The sequence below is a fragment of the Plectropomus leopardus genome, chromosome 11 (assembly GCF_008729295.1).
Source record: "Plectropomus leopardus isolate mb chromosome 11, YSFRI_Pleo_2.0, whole genome shotgun sequence".
NCBI lineage: Eukaryota > Metazoa > Chordata > Actinopteri > Perciformes > Serranidae > Plectropomus > Plectropomus leopardus.
Genome location: NC_056473.1, coordinates 34104451 through 34127981, shown reverse-complemented (window position 1 = coordinate 34127981; position 23531 = coordinate 34104451). Strand labels below are relative to the sequence as shown.

Below are 23531 nucleotides of genomic sequence, written 5' to 3'. Positions count from 1 at the left end.
ATGCTAACTACACCGTCTTTCCTTTAAAACCTGAGCAGATATAGCAGATTGGCTATATTTCTTTCAGCAACATGGGGAAAATGCAGGATAAACTTGCTAAGAAATGACCCAAAACCTTGGGTAAAAAAATATAAGAAAATTATGTTAAAATTAAAAGAAAAAGAAAAAGTAAACAAATAATAGTAAACAGTGAAACTGCTTAACAAAGTGCTTAAAAATTATATTAACTCTGTGGGTAATCTTAAATACGTAATTATGATAATTACAAATATAGTTCTTTGGGCATTTTCCTTAGATTTAAAAAAAAATATTTTCCCACATCTACTAATTTCTTCCAATTTGCAGAACATTTCTTTCTTAGTCGTTTACTTCCCTGTATTTCCATGGTGCTGACACTTTTGACCCCTGGGCCCCTGCGACACCTGCACTCTTAACATTAAACTGTATATCTTGTATCTCTTCTGCAGTTTATAGAATAAAAAAACATATAGCTTTACAAGAAAGCAGGATTATCTTGTTTTAGAAGTTCTCAAATTCAAATCAGAAAGTAAAAAGCCTCTAAACATGCAATAGCTGATTTTTTGGGCCACTTTAGGCAGACAAACGCTATAAACACAATGTTGACATATTATAATCCTTTAAATTGGATTATGGCAAAAGTGTAAATTGTTTAATGAAAGTGCATTAATTGGTGCATAATGTCTTTTTATCAGTTAACTATTTTCCTTTTATGTCCCACCTCAACTCATACCTGTAGTCACATTAAAGAAGTAACAAGCTACTGCTCTGATAAAAAGAAAAAGAAAAGTCATGACAAATTAACTTTAATTAGCTTTTTAGATAGAAGTCTGGACGCTCCTGTATCAAAACAAATAAAAGCAGGAGGAGGGTTGTGAAGGCGGCAGTGGCAGATGGATAGATGTCGGCGCCCCGCAGGTCCCGTCCGCCTGCAGCAGGGTTAAAACCTGTCAGCAGCATTAACACCAAAACTAATCTGCAGACCAGCTGCTTCTGCACTCAGATGTATGAAACAGCGAGCTGAGGCCAAACAAGAAGAGTTTAACCATCCACAACTGCAGAGCCTGCACTGACACAAGAGTGACGTCCTGCCACAGAGGCTGCGTGTTCATCACAGACTCAGTCTGAACGCGGTTAACTACATCAACATCCTGATTTATCTTTTCTTAAAACTGCTCAAGAAAATAATGTAAAGATTGTCATGAGGGTGATGTTAAAGGATAAGGTCATGTTTTTTTAATCCATTGAAACCTGAATCAGCATCAGTTTTCTTGTTTCAGAAGCCCTGTCACAAGCTATTTAACCCTTTGAAACCTGAGCAAATTGGTTTGATATATTTCACATGGGAAACATGGGAAAAAGGGTGATGACCAACCTGCCAAAAAATGTTCCAGAAATTGAAAAATAATGAGACGAATATGACCTGAGAATTTACAAAAGAAGGGAAGATTATTAGTATTATTAGATTATTAATGATCAAAAAAGGGAGAAAAAAAGTCCATAAAACTATATTGATAATTAGAATAATCTTAAATTTAATTTTTAAAACACACACACACACACACACACACACAAATATATATATATTTCTTTCAAGCTAATCAAGATGTCTGTAAATACTGTAATATATCAATGGCGCCACTAGATGGCGCTAGACACTCGGTAGCCCAACCTCACATCTCTGATTTCACTCAAACATCTCCCGGTGAGGGATGATAACTGATTAATGCTATTTTTAAAGGTGATTTTTGTTTTAGAATTTTTAAAAATGTTTTTGTTACTAATTTTACCTTTCATATCTTATCTCTTTACTCTTCCATTGTAAATCTGTATCCTTTATTATGTATTTTATTTGCTCTGTAAAGCACTTTGAATTGCCCTGTTGTATGAAATGTGATACAAATAAAGCTGCCTTGCCGAATGATAATGATGATAATAATAATAGTTGATTTTTGGAGCCAGAAGTGACAATATTTGGATGGGAGGGTGGAGCTGACATGGTGTATTTACAGTTATGGTTAATAAATAATGCTGATGTTAATTTTACTAGCAAAAACAAGTTTAAAACCATCAAATGTACTTAGAGGGAAAACTGAACACGCAAGGAGATTTATTTATTCGTTTTTTGGCCCCTTTGTCATTATTTTATATGTTTTTAAGATAATATTCATATAAGATTTTTAATTGAAACAATTTCTTTTGCACATCAGAATACAATACTGTTTAATTTTCTGTGAAATATGGGACTGTCTCATCCTGCTGATATTTTTGGATCAATAAAAAGGATTTGTTGTTGAATTCTACATCACATAACAGGTCTCAGATTTATCCACCTGTTCACCAAAAAGGTTCAAACAAATGATGCTCTCTCTCTTCCCAGAATTCTCCTCTGTGGCCCAGACGTCACCCGGCCTCTTTGTTCTCAGCCCGCCAGCGTAATCTAATCAAAACTGCTGCAGCGCGGCATGATGGGAGTCATGGTGTCTGTCTGTGCCGTTTCCTGTCCACAGTTCAATCACGGATCAGACAATCGGACAATCAGAGGCCACTTTACACAGTGATTGTCCCGACGCGAGGGCTTCAGCCTTCGTTCTCATTCTGCACACAACCTGATGCCACTTTGGGCGACAACAAACGAAGGCGACAATATGAACGTCTTTAAGAATAATGTGAAATCTGAAAATGTGCTGCTGCATTTAACCCTTTGAAACCTGGCGGCTAGTGCGGTGGCTGCAATAGAAATAAAGCTGCTAATGTTCTGAACATCCATCGACATGCTTCTTTGAGTTATCGCCAGAGAAGTCGCAGAACATCACTCAGTGGAAACGCAGTCATCTCCACACTGTGTTTTATCGATATTTCAAAAGTATTACTTAACTTTTGTGTAAATCTGTAACTGAAATCCGCCCACTGAGATGTTCATCCCAAATTTGTGACACTATCAGAATTTGATCGCCAGGATGCCTTTGATCACCATGACAACAGCCATCCTCCCTCATTGTGCGATGTAGCACCATCATTTTAGAGCTGCTGCCAAAGATACTGCGTTTCTTTCACGATGGTCATCTTTCATCTGGGACAGCCAAAAATCGCACATTGTATCTATACACCGGGTTTTAGTTGTTAAAATATCTCAAGTTTGGACCAAAGAAGTGGAGAAAACACTGATATCACTAAAGCAAAAAAGCTGCCTCAAAAAACACTAAACATACACAGAAATAACAATTTAAAGAACATGCAGACTCCAGCAGAGGATACAAAAGTGGATCAATACATAAGAAATGCTCCATTAGTGCAGCTCTCATGTATATCAGGCACTTTAACAGTTTTATTGTGACATAAAATTTCATGAATGCATTTGAACAGATCATCTGAACTTTTACGTGTGTAAGTGCTGCTCGCCTCAGATGCAGCAGGTGTGCCGGAGGTCATGCACAGCTCGTTCGGTGTAAATACTTTGGACCGATGACAGAGCTTTATGGAAACCACCCTCACCTTTGTTCTGCAGCTCTGCGTATCCAACACTAACATCCACCCGCTCTGCTCAGCATTTCCAATATTTCTGCAGCTGACAGCTTCACCTCACAGCCATACATGAAGCCCGGCTCCTGTTGCAGTTAGTCTGTGTGTGGCAGAGTCATCACTCCGTGTCTAATCTGTAAATGTACAAAGACGAGTCAGCAGCTGCAGCTTTGGAGGGAAAAAACAAGTCAGCAAACCAGGCAGTCCAACAGTCTGACGTCCCTCAGCTTTGGCTTTTTAACTTCTGATCCGCAGACTGATACCAGGCCACAGACACTCTGCTGCCATGGAAACAATGTTTCAACTAAATTAAAACTTCACGGGCTGGTTTTGCAGTAATTACCTCAGAGTTGACAGTTTTAACGGTGTTGCATCTTTCATCATCACTCCTTGTCCCAACAGGCAGCGGGTCAGAAGAAGCTGCCGCCATCGTCGATTTCTGCAAACCTCAGATATGTTACATTTGTACGTTTCATGTGCATCATATCGACATTTCCAGAGTGATCTTGTATATGATCTTACCTTATCATTGGTAGGTTTAGGGGACGGTTAAGTGGAGAAACGCCTGCCAACAAAAAAATGAGTCAGCACTGTTTATAGAAGATTTTGTCACAAAATGTTGGTGTTTAGTGATAGTATAGTATGTCTAAAAAATTCATCAAAAAAGTCATGGTAAAGTCTTCCATAAAAAAAATAATAAAGAAAACTCATATAGTGCTATAAAAAATCCAAAAAGTCATAGTATTCTGTCAAAAAATGTCTTTAAAATTGGTCATGACATATTATGTAAAAAAACATCAAAAAAGTTTTTTTTTTAAAAAAAAAACTCAGTGTAGTTATTTAAAAAAAATAATAATCATAAAAAATACTATAGTATATCAAAAAAAAAAAATCATAGTATTCTATGCTGAAAATATCTCACCAAAAAAAGTCATAGTACTCTATGTTGAAAAAATTCATCAAAAATGGTCAAAGTATGGTTCGGATGTATGATTAAAGCAAACTACATAGTCAAGTCAAGTCAATTTTATTTATGAAGCCAATCATCACAAAACAGGGTTTGCCTCAGAGGGCTTTACAGCATATGACATCCCTCTGCCCTCAGACCCTCACATCGCCGGAGGACATTAACCACGGTTTACTTAAAATGTTAAGCTTCAACTTGTCCACAACAAAATAACACACAAATGTATCTGTGGTTTGCAAAAACATAAAATAGCAACATTTTTTTCTGGTGATTGGATTGCAACATTAACACAGATTCCTAATTTAAGTCGCTTATCGCTCACTCTTACTCTCTTATGCAAGAACGACTTGTATGCACCGTTTCTTTCTCAAGCACGAGTCATTTAAGAGAACTTGGAGTAAACACCAATTTCTTGGCTTTTTTTCTTTGATTTTCTCTCAAGCAAGTTTGAACGAGCAATATACAGTAAATTACTGTAATTAAAAGGGTTTAGTGTCTCACTTGCATGAACAATTAAAAATTTTCACCTTTTATTTTGTACCCTGAAGACTTCTGATTCCAAATTTGCCATCGACTCTCACAGTTTTTCAGCTAGATACTGTTTAAGAAAAAAGGATTACAGTTCACTGTTGAGAGTCCGCCGAGGTCAAAAAGCAGGTGTTAAAGTTTGAGGGGATTTCTTCGCCGTCTGCAGTTCCTGCTCAGCTGTTTGTCTTGAGCTGAAGGATTGTTTTGCGATTGTATCTGCAGTCTGTGAAAGCCGCTCCGCTGTGAGGTCCAGGTGATATTGCGTGACAGCTGTTAGGAAGTGTGATATAAAATCAGCTTTGGTGTCGATCGCGTCTGTTTGTGCAGCCGTGAACTGATGATTCTGGACATTTCTGCGGTGCGGATGCAGAGCTCAGGCTGCACCGACAGTCGGTATAATATTAATGTTTTCTCAGCTGTGAGGAGACAGACGGGCGAGAAAAATCTGATCGGAGAACAACACCTTCAGAGGGTCACCACAGTGTTAGGAAACAGGAGCGACGCTGCAGCAAACTGGAGGAAAATATATTCAACCATTAAAAACTAACACTTGGATATTTCGATTTGACTGCTTTGAGGGCAACACAATGGTTAAAAAGTAAAAAAAAAAACAACAATTTTTTTTTCCTGGTAATGTGGTGAAGGCTATGAAGGAGCATTTTTTTATTTTTGATTTTTGGATTTAAAATGCAATTGAAGTAAAAATAGGAAATAAATAGAGGAACATTTTGAGGGATTGTAGGAGTTTACTGAATTTTAAGATATTTGTATTTTAGGTATGTTTAGGATTTAATGAGGTTTCTGGAATTTTAAGGATATTTTTACGATTTTAGGATTTTTGTCGAGTTTTGGATTTTCAGGATTTTGTGACATTTTTAAGTTTTTAGGACACTTTTAGGATTTGGGATATTCCTAGGATTTTAGGAGGTTTTTTTTTTAGATTTTAGGATATTTTTAGGACATTTGTGGGATTTTAGGATATGTCTAGGAATTCTGATTTTTCTGGGATTTTAGGAGGATTCTTGGATTTTATGATGTTTGGGACTTAAGGACATTTCCAGGATTTTAAGACATTTCCAGGGTTTTAAAAGGTTTCTTGAATTTCAAGAAATTTCTAGGATTTTGGAAGTTTCCCAGATTTCAGGACATTCCTATGATTTTAGGACATTTTCATGTTGTTTTATGCATCTTATGTGTTCCAAAAGTCCAAAAACAATACTCAGGGACAATTACTCTGTTTTATTGTGAATTAGAAAAATTTTGATTCAGTAGATTTAAATGACCCCCTGACCTTTCCTCTAAGACCACCATGAGTCTCACATTTGTGATTTAGAGTAAAATGTGGACAACTATGAAATATTTCCTCCAGCATTACCTTCTAATCAAAAACCGTTATCAGGCCAGATTTTCAATGTCTCGTATACATTGGTTTATGACCAAACATCTTCGTAAGTTAGTTATAATGTACTGTTTTGGAAGAAAAGCACACGACACATTGTTTTTGCTCTGGACGTCCACCAGACATAGTTTGTTCAATGATTAAGTACGATTATTTCAACCTCCATTTTTAGCTTCCGAAGGATTAATTATTTTTTGTTACCTTTTTAAATCCGCGGGCGATTTTAGTCCCCAGTGGGTCTTTAGACTGAGCTCCAGTTTGTTTACCGTCCAGCTCTTCATCTGCCGTTTGGTCCAGTAAATGAGGGTCCTGTGGGGCACAGACGAGGAGGGGCCAAACCAACAATAGAGGGGCATCTCTGCCCCGAGAGCAGCCAGGGACCTGAGAGACAGGGGACAGAGACAGAGAGACAATTCAGATGGACAACTTCTGTATCTGAGGCTTAAAAAAACCAAAAACGAGGAAATCTTCCAAACGGAGGCCTGGATCCGGAGAACAGCGAGCAGAGACGGGAAGGTACGCTGTCTTTATCACAATACGGCATTTTAAGTTATTATTTTAAGTTTTTCTTCTCATCAAACATGAAATGACACAGTTTATGTCACCTGAGTAAGCTAATGCTAACACTAAAACTCTGGGTTGGTTGAAAAGCGCTTTCTCATTGTCCTTTTCATGTTTCTGGCTGATCTTAAATGACAAACTTGACACAACACAGTAAATTATAGACTACATATCTTATGATGCTAAAAGGCTAAAGCTCATGCGCTTACAAGCAAAAAGCCTGCCACCTCACCAGCAGAGGAAGTAAAGGTGCAGCGTTGTTCATGTTACCTTGCAGATTATAATGCAGTGTCATGAGTGAAACAGTAATTAAAATGTTAATGTTACTCCAAACTCTTATGTAATTAGACATGCTAACTTCTGTAACTTACATAACAGCAACTGAACACAGTTTAAGCATTTTTATTTTACTGTTATAACTCTTAAAGCCCACTGCAAACTATGTCTGCATGCAGAGTAAAGTTACATGTAGAAATAGCTCGTTCTCATTCCAAAGTTATCAAAAACCGCCACTTTTACTGCGCTTACGGTGTAAAATCCTGATACCGAAAGGCACGCTTCGTGTCCGCATTATATGTCGCTGTATGTCGTCGGCTGAGAATGCAGCTGGGCAAAACCGTTCGTGTCCTTGAGATAACATACATATATATATATATATTATATATATCAGGCAGGAGGGGCAATAAATGGGTCCAGCAAACCCCGGACTTTCATGCGTGAGTCTGGTGTTCAGACATTTAGATGGCAACAGTTCCTGCATGAAACATTAAACGATATTTGAGGAGTCACGATGAGGATGTGTAGATTCTGCAGGGACGGGTAATGGTTCGAAATCCAGAGGCCTAAAGCAGGATTGGGAAAACAGTCCCACGCAGGGCGCCAAAGCTCGGCAAACCTGCTGTAGCCAAGCTATGACTGGACAATTACTGTTTGAATGATTAGTGGTCAAGGAACATTAGAAACAATGAAAAAAAACTGAGAACCAAACGTTGATTCAGAAAATCTGTACTCAAACGCTCAGAAAAAAGGTAAAATTATCAGCTTCATTAGTTATTTGTGTAAAATTTATATCGACTTTAAGTACAGAAAAGTTTAGCGTGTTCTCACTCACTTTAATACAGTATTTGTCAGTAACATTTGAGATACTGTGTGTTTCAGAGGGATAAAAAAATAGACAGATGGGTGGACAGACGGGAAAGTAAAATGAAAAACGCAGCTTGTCGTTATTGCAGCAGCTAAGTGGTCTGAGCGCTGGTGTTAATAAAACCATAAAGTCACATCTGGAAAGCGCAGCAGAGAGACCGCAGCCTGAAAACCACACGTGAACATAATCAAGACTCCACTGAAACCTGGAAATTGACCAGAAATAATCAGTGTGTGAGAGTGATGGAGTGTGAAGTCCTCAGTAGGTTTCAAATTAACTAGTTTGTCTGACGTGTCGACGATTCTTGAAGCAGACTGAGGTTTCAAGCTGAGCCGCCACTGAACATTTTATCTGTTTGCTGGTGACAAACTTCTGCACTTAGTATTTTACAGCTGTGAAAAGAAAGTGCTGGGCAGAACAAACATCCTGATGATCCTCCAGAAATGGAGGATATATTTCAAGCTTGCATGACAGTGGCGCTATAAGAAAGGTCATGGGGTCATTTAACCCTTTGAAATCTAAGCAAACTGGCTTGATTTCTTTTAAAAACAAGGAAAAAGGGCAATGAGCAACTTATGAAGAAATGAGACAAAAACTGGCAAAAAATTATAAATGTTAGAATAAAAAACACAACCTAAGATGAAGGTAAAAAAGGTATAGATAAACAAACAAACAAACAAATAGATAGATAAATAAAATAAAATAAATAACAAATAAATAGATGACATGAAAAGGGGTGGAGTAAAATAACAGTAAGTCTATTAAATGATTAAAAAATAAATACATTTATGATAATTATAAATGTAGATTTTTGGACATAAAAGAAATTAACCCCTTAAAACTTGAGCACATTGTTTTTTGTTTTTTTTTATTCAAAAACATGGAGAGAAGGCAAGAAGCAACTTAAAAAACAAGGCCAAAAAATTATCTCAAAAGAAAAAAAGTTACCAGAAAACTACCTGAAACTAAGCAACAAAAACTGAAAAACAAACAAAAACCGAAAAACAAACACGAAAAATTACCCCTAAAAGATGTATTTATTATATTTTTTCTTTAAATAATGTTAAAAATAGAATTATTCCAATTACATATACCATTTTCTGGACATTTTTTTCCTTTTTGAAAACATATTTTTCTAATAATCCTCCCCTCTTTTTAAAGCTATTTTAAGGTTATTATTTAGTCACATTTTGCTTATTTCTTACAATTTGTGGTGCATTTCTTAAAAAATTGCTGATTGCCCTTTTCAACCCAGTGTTTTCAAAACGAATCAAACCAATTTGGTTTTAAAGGGTTAACTGGTGGAGCATCAAACCAGTTTGCGTTTTACTCTGTTTGGGTTCAGATCCACTGCAGTTTGGATCCGGTCTGATTATCTATTAAGGGTCTGTTGTGGATCAGGTCAATGAAGTACTCTAGCCTTTAGTATAATATGTTAAATCAGGCCTTAATGCATAACCATCACTCTTACACACACACACACACACACACACACACACACACACACACACACACAAAATCTACTGTTTGTACATTTTAGGAGCTGAATCAGCAGTCTGACTCAGACTTTCTGTGGTTTTAAAGGCCCCCAACAGACACACACACACACACACACGCACGCACGCACGCACGCACGCACGCACGCACACACACACACACACACACACACACACACACACACACACACACACACACACACACACACACAGCTGCTGACAGTCACTCTGTCACTGGTTGTTAGACATTAACGCTGGATCATTAAAATCTAATTCAAAACTGGCTTCATATTTTCCAGTGTACGCTGTACGAACTGGTCCTGAATCAAACACTCACGCTCAGACTCATCTAAACGAGCGTGAGACCCCCAAATACATCTGCACACCCCGCTGCCAAAACACCACAGATACAATCCAGCAAACACAAGCTGGCAAGCTTTTTCCCCCACTTTTTGTACTGAATGAAAATTATGAAAAGACAAAATGCCAAAAGAAACGCTGTATGGGAATCAGCCAAATCTGCAAACTCATGCTTTATTTGCTCTGGCAGACCCGCTTTGCTCCTACGCTTTGGACTGATTTCCAGCGGCCTGAGACCTGCCGGGCCAATACAACCATGTAAATAATACGAGCTGTAAAGAGGAGCGGGATAACAACCAAGACAGCTGCAGCTAATGTAAGACTTTCTGCTGAAGCCACAGTGTCAGTGCTGACAGAACTAGAAGGTATATCTTCACTAGAAGAAGGACAATCAAGACTACTTGAAACAGTTTTTGACAAGAAAGATGTGTTTGCTGAATATCTGAAGAATTTGGCAGAATTTTAATAACCAGCTCGCCGCTGCAGGCTGCAGTCTGTTTACTTTATTCTGTAAAACACCCAAGTCCCACTCTAATGTGCTCTGTAGTGTTGTAGTTCAGGCCATACTAACCGAGACCAAGACTTGACCGAGACCAGAGTGTGCCCAGACCGAGACAAGACCAAGACCAAAGCAGGGTGAAACCGAGACAAGACCGAGACTATAAAAGAGGAAAAGTGTTCCTCTTCTTTCTATGAAGAGTGGCAGTCTGTATCGGTGACAAAAAAAGCAAACTACAAATGATTCACATGGATACCTGGAAGAAGGAAGTTTTACATCCAGTCACAGTACTAATGTTAACAAATAAATCCATTATGGTTTCGATTGGTCTCAATTAAAAAGTGCGAATTCTGCTTCGTCTGAGATGTGCTCGATTCTGTGATGAGACCGGGACGCTTTAAAAGTGGTCTTGAGACCAAGACCAATCTAGAGTACTACAACACTAGTGCTCTGATCGATTGTCACCGGACAGACCTGCAAAAAAGGTAGAAAAGATGTTGAAAAAGGTGCTGAAACCACACAAGGTAACAGCAAAAAACAGAAAAAAGGTATGCACTTCAGCTCCTCTTGCAGGTTTTTACTCACGAGTGACATTTCAAGTGACACGTTCTTCTTCAGACTTGACAAACAATATAAAGCCGCCGTCTTAAATAGGCCTAAGGCCTCGGTCACATGACCGCATCACCTGATGTGCATAAAAAACCAAACACCTCAAATAGAATTTACATAGTAAATAAAGTCATATAATTAAAAAAAAAACACAAAGAGATTCTATATAATATCATAGAAATGTAGAAAAATAGAAAAGTACCTCTCAGCATAACTGACAAACATCAGGCGATCAACCATCATTCATTCAATAATGCTGAATATGAACAGAGGCCGGGGCAGACCTGGTGACTGGACACTCAGCATTATGTCCAGTTCACGTTCTCACTAGAAACTCTTTTACCTTTTGTATCCAACCAGAGCACAGCTGGACAGCATCAGGTGAGAACACGCTCGGACAGAACTGGTGGCGACGCTGATTTGCTCTGGTTTCAAAGGGTTAACATCCTGATGTGATGTCAAATCTTTCAGTCTTCACCTTTGACTTTTTGTCAAAGTGTTTTTTAACAGAATCAGAGCAGCCTAGTTGTGTCTGAAGAGCTTAATGTCCATCCAGCTCCAGAGGTGAAGGGAGACGAAGACGGGGACGGTCCCGGCTGGACGGCACTGGGCGCGTTCTGGTTGGATGCAGAACATTTACTGATCAGCTCCGAACACAAAGTAGAGCTGAAGCTGAGAGGATTGTCTAGTTTTGGAGGTATTTGGTTATAAACTAATAGGCAAATTACAGATTTTGACCTGTTGATGGTGCCAGTTAAAAAAACTTTAGGGGTCATCAAAGTTACAACAATTAATCCTCTAAAGACCATGAATGTCTGAGTTGAATTTTATGGTTCTCCATCAAGTAATTATAGTTTTAGTCTGGACCAAAGCCGTGGACCAAACAACTGACTTTGCCCTCTCTAGAGGCATACCAGTAGCGTGGTTAAAAATCACGAGGGTTGGCTCACACTGTCACTTCACTCCCATCCTCATCTGGATCAAATTAGTCGAGTTCAGCTGGCGTTTTGTCGTGTCTGTCTGAGACAAAACATCAAACTGAGTCTCCTGTGTCAGTTTTGGACTCCGACTCTGCGTTTGGGGGGTCTTTTTTTGTGGTCTGGAGTTGCCGTGTTTCCAGGCCTTTTGGTGGTTTGGAGGACAGCCTGAGTGGCCTCACCGCACTCTGTTTGTCTTGGATCCGAATCACCAGAATAACCATCCAGCTGGGAGGATTATGAAACTGGTGCAAGTCTTAAGAAATGCTTACTCGAAAGCTGAGCCGGACATGAGGAAACTTTCTGATAAATTACAGCCTTCTGAAAGTGTTTTGAAGGAAACATTTTTGACAATTTGTGACTATAACTCTCCGTCTCCCGCCATCTTCTCCTCCAGCTGTCCACTCACTGATCCACATCCAAGATCACTGCGTTCATAAAGTTTTCATGCCATTAAATTCAGCAGAGAACATCAACCCCGGCCCAGCGCCTCCTCACATGAATGAAATGTTGAAATGATCGAAGAAGCCTCAGCCCACCCGCGGTTTTCCTGCATCGCCGCTCTGGTTACAATCCCCCAAAGAGAATGATGGGAGATTTTCCGTGGCGTCCTTGGAGGCAACCTCAGTGACCATGTTTCCCAAGAGTGGGGTCACGATGTGTTTTCCCCCGACTTTGGAAAAAATGAAATATCAATTACTTGCATATGAGGGGGCGCCAAGAGCAATTAGATGGGGCTCTTACAAAAAGAGCTGGAGGCAACAGTTTCAGGGAAGAAAATAAAAGGCAAAGCCAAAAAGAGACGAAAGATCTCTCTAAGTATTTACTGAATGTGTAACAGAGTATAAAATGTGTTTTAAGGCACTGTAGTTGTGGTTCCTAAATTAGAGTATAGTTCATTGAGAAATAAGTACTTAATTCAGCAACTATTCAGAGATCCTGTTTTAAGATGCATTCTTTAAAAAGTTATATCTAAACAATTTCCACATAAACCTCATCTTGACATTTTAACATTTTGGCTGTATTTCTGTCTCTCTCTGTGAAGGAAGATGACCTCCACATTCAGAATTTCTTTCCCACCACCACAAAAGCTGAGAAATGCTCATTCCTGCAATAAAATCTTAATACCTTCAGCAGATGGGTCCACCAATGCAGCATTTCATTATTAATTCATTTATTTTTGTTTTGATTCAGTAAGTTCTGCAGTCATGCACACAGTAGGACCATCTCATAAGGCAGGTTTCCATTAACCTTCAAACTGCGCAAATTGAAATTGGGAACATGCCTAAAATATGCCTAATGGAAACACGTCAATTTTGAAAACAATTTTATTGCAAAAATGTTTTTACACTTGCCTAAAGTGGTATTTCAGGTGATTTGAAAAAAGCCATAATTCAAAAAAGTGCAAGGGAAACACTTTTCACAATTCCTCTGTGAAATCATGGACTATCACCTCAAAAAAATCCCTCATACGTAGCCAATCCCACACATGAGGGGCTCGCCTTTCCATTATCGCTCACATAACACGCCTACGTCGTCTTCGGTTGGAAATAATGACGGCTAGTGTGGTGGCTGCAATAGAAATGAAGCTGCTAATGTTTTGAGCATCCATCACCATGGTTACTGGGATGTTATCACCAGAGGAGAAGTCGCAGAACATCACTGTTTGAAACACAGTCATCTCGCAACTGTGTTTTCGAAAATATCGCTTAAGTTTTGCGCAAATTTGTGATGGAAACCCGCCTATTGTGAAGAAACCATCTCTGAGCTGCAGTTAGAGTTTACATTTGGGATTGGGAAGGCTTATCCTGATCACTCTCTTGTCCACTTCGTTTCTGCTGCTTTGGGATTTGAACCTGCATCCTTTTCATCACAGTCCCTCTGAGAACAGGGGAGCTTTGTGTTTTGTTTTGTTGTGGAATTTGGAGCATTCACTTCAGTGATCATCACTCATGTGTCCTTCAGAGGCCTCACTGATTATCTCTGCTCACTGAAGCTTAAAATGCATTTATTTTCTCTCCAAACATGTCATTTCTGTCCTCTGCTTGTGCAGGATTACTAATTGCTCAATGAGGAATCAGGGGCCATGGCGCTGATGGGGCTCCGTCTCCTGGCACTGGCCCTGTGGGTCAGCACAGGAGTAAAGCTACAAGTTCGGAGCGACCAGATGAAGCCGGCCCGTGCACCTCTCATCCCTCACCGGCCTTTTGTTGTAGTGTGGAACGCTCCCACAGAGTCCTGCCGCCTCCGATTCAAGGTAGACCTGGACCTCAGTGTTTTCGACATTGTGGCAAACCTCAACGAAACCCTGAGTGGACCAAACGTCACCATATTCTACCACAGCCATTTGGGATACTACCCATACTACTCCAGCTCCGGGGTTCCTATCAACGGTGGACTGCCGCAGAACCAGAGCATCTCCAAACATCTGAGCAAGGCCCGGGCGGACATCGACAAGCTCATCCCCCACAAGGATTTCCGAGGCCTGGGTGTCATCGATTGGGAAAACTGGAGGCCCCAGTGGGTCCGAAACTGGGGCACCAAGGACATCTACCGCAACAAATCAAAGGAACAGATCCGGAAACTTCACCCGAACTGGCCAGAGAGCAAGGTGGAGAAAGAAGCAAAGGAAGGTTTCGAGAGGGCTGGGCAGGCCTTCATGAACTTGACCTTGGCCCTGGCTGAAGGACGTAGACCAGATGGGCTGTGGGGGTTTTACCTGTTCCCAGACTGCTACAACTATGGGTATAAGCAGCACCCGCAACGGTACACCGGGGAATGCCCAAATGTTGAGCATGTACGCAACGACCATCTCATGTGGCTTTGGAAGGAGAGCACGGCCCTCTACCCATCAATCTACCTGGACTACGAACTCAAGTCATCCTCAAACACGGTCAAGTTCGTCCATTATCGAGTCAAGGAGGCCATGAGGATAGCGTCTATCGCCCGTACAGACTTCACTTTGCCCGTGTTTGTCTACTCCAGACCTTTCTACGCATACACCTTTGTGGTTCTTTCAGAGGTAAGTTTGCAGTTTTTGATTGATCAGTTTGCCAAATTAACCACCTAAACAGCAGAAAATGCTCACAAACCTGAACAACTGAACCTAATCTATCAGTACAAATAGTTGCTTGACTGGCTGTTTGTGTCAAAACTGAAAATCATGGATGTCAGTACAATGTCAGAAAGACGATGGACTCTTGGACTGGACAGACAATAAATTTTGGTCAAATCATTTTTTTTTTAATTTGTAATTTTTTAAATTATGTTACAGAAAAAAAAGATTTAATTTTAACTTTTTTTTGCTTATTTTTTGATAATTTTCTTGTAACTTTTTACAAATTTCTTGATATTTTTGGGCCATATGTTGTTAAGTTGCCCTGCCTTCTCCCCATGTTTTTTTTTTTTTTTTTGAAAGAAATCAAACTAGGTGTGCTCAGGTTTCAAAGGGTTAGCATGGGGATCTTTGGGGCTTGACTCACTCTTGGAGTCAGCCTCTGGATGCCATTGGAGGAACTGCAGGTTTTGGCACTTCCATATTGGCTTCATTTTCAGCCCCAGAGGTTGCTGCTCGGATGAAGCATTTGGACTGTTTTCATAAAAAGAAATAAAGATAGATTGTCACAGTCGATTCAGGTGTTTACGAAGCTAAAAATGCTTCTGTCATTCTGTTTCAGAGTGACCTGGTTCACACTATCGGGGAGAGCGCCGCCTTGGGAGCGTCAGGCGTCGTCCTCTGGGGCTCATCAGAGTACGCTCGATCACAGGTAAGTACGAAAAGTGCAACCAAAAAATACTGTTCAAACCTGAAAACAACTTCTCCAAGTGGTGCAAACTTGGTGATTATTTGACAGTAAAATAAGTTGTTTCGTTAAATTCAACTCCAAAAGCTTTAAATTAACTTCAAATCAGATCAAAGCAACAGCCTCAAACTGAAAGCTTCTTTTATGTTATAGCATTACCGCTACATTATAGCATACATCCCATAAAGCACGCCACAAAGCATCAGGGAACAATAAATGTCAACGACATGAATTGCACGCAGTCGCTGTGCATAAAACCTGGCTTCATTATTTCTGCCCGTGGAAAAAAAAATTGAACAGACGTCTTTATTCTCTCATTCAGAGCTGAATGTTTCCAAAAATAGGGATTTTTTTCTTCTGACCAAACTCTGACAGCCAAAAACCGGCAGACAAAGCTTCTGATTTGTGTGTGAAAGTGGTCAGGATTTCTGTTGGTGTCTGTGGATTGTTCTACATCCTGTTTACAGCAGACTCGGTGGTGAATCGAGGAGAAGAATTTGTCACATAATCATCACACAAGAGAACATTTTAAACATAAAACGGTGGAAATTAGGTTATTCTCACGAGTTTAACATTTCCATCAGACTCTTGAAACCTTTTCGAATCACTGTGGAGTCCTTAAACTGTCAGCAATCCCATTTACCCCCCTTATTTAACCATTTGAAACCTTAGCAAACTGGTGTGATTTCTTCCAAAACATGAGAAGGCAGAGAGACGACAACTTAACAAGACATGGCCCCAAGAAATTAGTAAAAAGATTACAAGAAAAATACATGAAAATAAGCAAAACAACAAAAAATAAATTAATTTTAACAATATATATATATATATATTATATATATATATGATTTTTCTGTAACAAAATTTTAAATATAGAATTATAATGATTATAAACATTTTTTTTCTTGTTCTTGGTCATTTTCCCTTTATCTGATAGTTTTCTAATAATTCTCCCCTTTCTTTTTAAAACTAATTGTTGTTGTTGTTGTTAATTGTTAGTGTATTTTCTTTGTGACCTTTTACTAATTTCTTGTGATTTTTGGGACATTTCTTGCTAAGTTGGTCATGTCTTTCCTCCATGTTTCAGAAAGAAATAAAACCAATCTGTGCAGGTTTCAAAGGGTTAAACAGCTTGTGAAAGGCATCTGAATGCAGCACAAAAAAACTGATGTAGAACCGGGTTTTAAAGGGTTAGAGTGAATTATTTTTCTCACATTTTTTAGTAATATCTTTTTACAGATTAGTGACTTTGTGCCTCCTGTCTCCTGCAGAGAAACTGCCTGACAGTTAAGAAGTACATCGACGGTCCGCTTGGACATTACGTCATCAACGTCACCTCCGCCGCCAAGCTGTGCAGCAAAGCGCTTTGCAAGAAGAACGGCAGATGCGTCCGCAAGAGCTTAGACTCGGGCGCCTACCTACACCTGAACCCACGCTTTTTTCATATTCACCGCAACCCGGCGCCCAGGGGCCCCCGCTTCCACGTCAGCGGCCACCTCAACAACCACGACATCCTGGACATGAAGCACAAGTTCACCTGCCAGTGCTACCAGGGCTGGACGGGTGTCTACTGCGAGATGCCCCAGGCCCCGCCCCCTCCTCCTCCTCCCCCGCCGCAGCCCGCCATCCCGCTGCCTCACCCCCGAGAGAACAGCCTGCTGGGAGATATCCTGCTCGTCTTGTCCCTCCATTTCTCCTGTCTGTGTATCATCATGTTCCTGGGACTTTGTCTCATTATAAAGTGTCTGATTCTGTAATTTTAGATTGTTCGATAAGATTAGGCGAATTAGGGCCCAACTCCTTTTTTTTGTAAAGATTTCTCAATGTTGAGTTTTCATCAGGTTACTTTCTATGCTGTGATATGACACAAGAAGCTGTTATAACTTGCACAATGCACATGCTGGAAAAGTCATCTGAGGACATCTGTCTACATGTCCGTACTGAGTCAAAGCACCACCGACTGACGACAGGAAATCAGCCTTACATGACAAAGATCATCCGATTCCTATGAAAATTGGATGAAAACGGTGACATGCAGCATCATTATGAGAGTTGTGCTCTCTGGTGCCACATAGCAGGCACAGAAAGTAGTTAAAAATTTGCAACACATCATATTCGGCGTCTCTCAATCCGCACAATAAATACATCTAAGGTTTACATGGCAGCAGTTCTTGCATGAAACGTTAAACTTTTGGTGTAGTTTGGCTTTTTGCTCACCGGGTTCCTCAGTGCGTAATCTTTTGAAAACACAACACCTTCTGTCACCATGTAAACCCCCCACGCACGAATCCTGTGAGAAAGGTGATGTCACGGCCGCATTTGCATGTGCATGGTATGATGGCTTCTGTCCTGCGTCATTACAGTTACACCACCAGCTCCAGGCCTGGCATGCATACTACAGCATTTTCAGTTATTTTTGTGGATCCGTGTACAAGAAGATTGTTTCCACAATGTTATCATATGAATGCTGATTTTTACATCTTGTCGAGTCAGAAGATCAAGGAAACTCACAGCTGCATCCTCAACATGTGCAAAGGTGCGAGGGCTCTTTCATTGCTGCATGCAGCCGTAAGGCTCTTTTCTACTGTGCAAAGAATCCCATAACATTTGGCTTTTTAATGCAATGGAAAAGTGCATTCACATCCAGGTCAAATGACTCTGCAGTAGTCACGGGTATGATGGGTATTGATGGGATCACAACACCAGGGTAATCTTAGCCCCTAAAACCAACAAGATGCAATGATGCACCATCACTAATTACCCTCCATCTCCTCCTAAGCAGCGTGAAAACATCAATCCAAGTTAGCCTGCTAAAAGTTTGAAAGAAAGACTAAATAAGTACGAAATGTATGAAGAGAAGTGACCTCTGTTAAGTTATCACAGACCTTCGTTCATGCTGCTTTCGACTATTTACGTGTTTAGGCGTACTCCTCTGCCGTGTACACAGCTCTGCTCTACTGCTAGGGGAAGGCAGTCTATAGCCTAATTGTACCGGGTTTACGCATGTTTAAAAAAACATGCATGCACATGCTAATTTGGGTGAAAAAGAGGTACTAATTATACATGTGCTAACTTGAGGTAACTTGAATAATTGACTCATAAACTCTTACAACAAACCAGTTTGCAGATCTGTTGGTCAGGACCAACTGCTGCAAAAAAGTTTCAGAATTCCTAAAAGTTTGCAATGCTGTCTTAAATAATTTCCCCGAACTGAAAAGAAAGCATTTTGAAATAAAATGGAAAGAACATTTGTGAACCTGCAAATTGTGTCTGTGTTGCAAACAGAACAAGCACTTACTTTTGTTCCCACTTTTTGATCATTTATCTTCAAGTCGATTCATCTGCTGAAAACCTTCAGAGGAAAGCTTTTTCCTAGAGAGAGAGAAGAAAGGAAAGTGAGTTTTCTTCACCAGAGGGACAAAATAAACATTACAAAAACCTTAGAAAACAATCAATAAATCAGCAAAATCTTCTTGAAGACAGTCCAGCCAGTCTACAGCCACAGCCTTTTGTTGACTTTGGGATAATGACTGTAATGAGGCTGCTGAGTGAATGTGTAGTTGGGTGGCGATGGAGTAGTCAGTGAAATGAGTCACAGCGAGCCCCGGCGGGACGGGTCACATGACCAAACAGTTAACAATAGTCTGTCCCACGGGAAAGGGAGGGGACAGCCGAGAGTCAAACTACTGTTGTGGGTGACGAGAGGAGGGAGGAGAAGTTTTCTGTTGCAACTTGATGAATTATGACGAGCTGTCAAAACAGAGTAAAGTGAGGATTACACAAAGTGTTGAAGTCAGCTGCTTAGAAACGAGCAGCTTTCAGCACTAATCTGCTGCTGCTGGAGGATCACAGCGCTGCAAGTTATTCATGTTTTTATGTTTGTTTATATATTTATCTGTGGTTATAACTCAGCCCAGTGGGTGGTGGGCAGAAGATTTATAATGCCTGACATCATTTTTACGGGATGGATTCCTGCAATTTAACAGCTTCAAATGAATAAATCAGCAATTTTTCTTTCTTACTGAGAGTGAGTGTGAAGCACAGAGCTGTGGTCAGGATGCCTAGTTAACCCTTTAAAACCTGAGCAGATCGGCTTAGTTTCTTTCAAAAACACGAGAAACTTCACAAGAAATTACCCAAAAATTGGCAAAAAAATAAAGTTATAATAAAATACCTAAAAAACAGGGAAAAAAGGAAAATAAAACAACAAACAAGGAACTGGCCTCAAAAGGTGTTGAAAATATATATTCTGTAATATTCTTTAAAATATTATGACTATATAATACGAATAATCCTGACATTTTCCCCATAAAAAAAAAATCGAATCTCTTTTTATTTTAACCCTTTAAAACCTGGGCAAATTGACTCGGTTCTTTCAAACTTAAAAGAAACTTAACAAGAAATAACCCGAAAATTGGCAAAAAAGTAAAGGTATAATAAATGATCTGAAAATATATTTTTAAAAAAAGGAAAGTAAAATGCAAAAACAAACAAGGAAATGAGCTAAAAAGGTGGTAAAAAAGTATATTCTGTAACATATTTTGAACATACGTTACTTTAATAATCTAGTAATTTTTCCATATTTTAAAAAAATGTTCTAATCTCTTTTTCCTCTTTCTCTTTTTGTAACCTGATATTGTTAGCCTAGCCAAAAACATGTGAGGGAGATAATGAGAAACATAGCAGAATTTTCTGCTAATTATTTTTAATTAATTGCATTAAACAAATAAAAATTAAACTTCACTAATTATTATTGTGGATCCATTTTTTTCAAGATTTTAAAATGACAGAAAAAGACGTTCTCAGACCTTTTTTTAAGTTAACGGGGCTGAACCATGTGAGGAAGACGCCCAAAAAAGTGACTCGACATGGCCTTTAGAAAGTCATGTTACAATATATACAGTGGCTCTTTTTTAAGTATTGCAACATAATTTAGGATGTGTTGTGAGTGCAAACAGCAAAAAATGGGTTTGTTACTTAGATGCATCACCACAGAGGGTTAACATCGAGAACTGAGAGTGGATCATTGCACATACAGTGTATTATATCAAGGCAGCTTTCCGCAGAAACGATGCATTATTTCGTCTCTTTAAACACTTTCTTTATCCAACATGGAAAAAATGTTTCTTTTCTGTCTTTACTTTTCTTTGCTCTAAATCACCTTCTGATGAACTTTTACCGGGAACATAAAACACAGTGACTCAGAATATTTTATAGTGGTTTTTTTTTCATAAAAAAGGACAGTTTGTCCAGCAAAAACACAATTAAGTAACTTTTAGTGGTTTTTCAGCTCTTCAAAGGATGGACGCTCTGACCAGACTGAACCACCAAACACTCCACCCAGACTGGAAACTGTCAGGTCCACTAAGGACGAACATTCGTTCACTCCGGCTCTGCTGTTTTTAAAAATAATGACAAATAATCACAGCCAGACCTCACTCCTCCCTCCCAAACATCTCACGTTTTCAGATTTTGTTTCTTCCAGGGAGTCACTGGTTCCAGTTCATTTATTTCAAAATCAACAGATACAAAAAAAAACCAAAAAACAAAAAACCCTTTGAAACCTCTGATTGATTTCTTTCAAAATCATGGGAAGAATGAGCAACAAAATTAGTAAAAAGTAAGAAATTAGTAAAAAGTACCAAACAAAATTATGCAATTTTTTAAAAATGAAAAACAGAATTAAAAAAAAAAATCCCATATTAAAAAAAAAAAAAGAAAAATAATTAAAAAAAAACAAACAATTGAAACACTCGGAAAAAACTATTAAAAATTAAAATAATTCTGTAACATCATTTTAAATATGTGAATATTTACATATATTATTATTATTGTATTATTTACAAATATAGTTCTCCCAAACTTTTTTCCCTAGACCTTTTTCCTCTGGCTTTTTAAACACTATTTAATAAATCTACAAATTTCTTGCACTTTCTTTTTTCCCTTTGTTTTGAAAGAAATCACATCAATCTGCTCAGGTTTATGAAGGCGAGAAAAAAAATCACTAAAATCGTAAATCGAGTTTGGTGTGGTTTTTTTTTGAACGCTATGTTTGTCTCTCGTTTGCACAGTGGCCACGAAAGCAGCGCAGTCCTTTGGTGGAGATGTGCCTTCGAGTGCCTCGAGGGTTTTGGGGGAGTTTGTACTTATCCGAGGTGCAATGACAGAGCGAAGAACAAACTGTGAAACCCTTTGAAGCTAATTTATGACAACTTAAATATTACTGACTCGACTTGAAATGCGTCCTGTGATGAAATATTCAACAAGCTTATAATCAAACCTTTCTGTGGCGTTAGAGGATCATAAGGATCCATCCTCTGTGGACAATGAATGTGTGTGAACCCGATTTCACGGCCGTCAAACCTCCTCAGGAGGAAATACGACTTTTGGCGGCGCTGGAGCCGACTCAGCTGAGCGACTCTGACAGCGTGACTCTTTCGGCGTTATTATCGTGTCATGATGAGCGACAGCCGAGGAAATGAACGGCCTCAGCATCCGCACACTCACAGTCCTCTCCGTCTCCTGTCAGCGTCTTTTTCTTTTTCCTTTTTCTTCTTCTAAAACACGAACCTGAGAACGTGAGAACAGAGAAAATGATGCCGTCGGTGAAAGTGAGATCAGAAAACAGAAAGACTTTTTCAAAGACAGTTTGTTTCCTTCAGCCGTTTTTACACGACCACATTTAAAGAGCTCAAACTCTGTATTTCATATCCTGTTTGAAAAATAAACTCCTGGGGTTCATCATTCAATATGTCCTAAACATACAGAAACTGAACACCTGTAATTTCACAGCCCTCAGACACCAGTTAGCTCCTGTACTTTAGCTAATAACCGTAATCAGCTTTATTTCAGTGTCAGCAGTCACTCTGCAGCTCGTCTGCAGCCAGGAGGCAAAGACTCAACACCACTTTCATGTTTTCTCCAAAACTGAGAGCGATGAGTATGTTAACCCTTTAAAACAGGAACAAAGTGGCTTGATTTTTTTTTTCTCCAAAAAAAAAAGGGAAAGAGGGCAATGAGCAGCTTAAGAAATTACACAAAAAATTTGCAAAATTGACAAAAAGTTATGCAAGAAAATTACGTAAAATTAGCACAAATTAAAAAAAAATAAATCAATAAAATAAACAAAAAAGCATTAAAAGTGTGGAAATGAAGTGAAGAAAAAACATTTAAAAAGTGTCAAAATATGTTACTAATAATAAATATAATTTTGCATAATAAATGTAATAATAAAATTTTAATACATGTAGATTTTATTTTTATTTTTCCCCTTTTTAGGATAATTTTCCAGTGATACACTCTCTCTTTTTTCTCTCTCGTTTTCTCTCAGCTATTTTTCAGGTAATTTTCATATCACCTTTTACTAATTCTTGCCAACTTGCTAATTGCCTTTATTTCCAGAGAGAAATCAAACCAATGTGCTCATTTGCTCTAAAACATTTGGTGATTATGCTTTTAGCCTTAACGCTCCAAAGCGCTGGAACAGCCAGCCAGAGGATCTGAAAGGGGCTGAAAATACTGATGCTTTTAAACATACACTGTAATCTTTTTAGTCGGGCTTTTATGTAATGTCAGGTGCTATATGAATACAATTTGACTGAGTGAGTGAAAGGTTAAACGCTTGCCTTCAGACTGCAGCTCTGATTGG

The 23531-nt window shown here is 39.0% G+C and overlaps 1 protein-coding gene and 1 long non-coding RNA gene across 2 annotated transcripts; one reads left to right on the top strand and one right to left on the bottom strand.

The window, feature by feature from the left end:
• Positions 1–4722: 4722 nt before the first annotated feature.
• Positions 4723–22442, bottom strand: LOC121949699. Its single transcript, XR_006106278.1, has 4 exons — positions 22391–22442; positions 19182–19255; positions 6636–6815; positions 4723–5548 (listed from the first exon to the last, which is right to left on the bottom strand). It is a non-coding gene; the product is annotated as an uncharacterized LOC121949699 (long non-coding RNA).
• Positions 14167–17640, top strand: hyal6 (hyaluronoglucosaminidase 6). Its single transcript, XM_042495425.1, has 3 exons — positions 14167–15102; positions 15758–15847; positions 17155–17640. Exons 1-3 carry the CDS (start codon positions 14167–14169, stop codon positions 17638–17640), a joined length of 1512 nt encoding a protein of 503 aa, XP_042351359.1.
• Positions 22443–23531: the final 1089 nt, after the last annotated feature.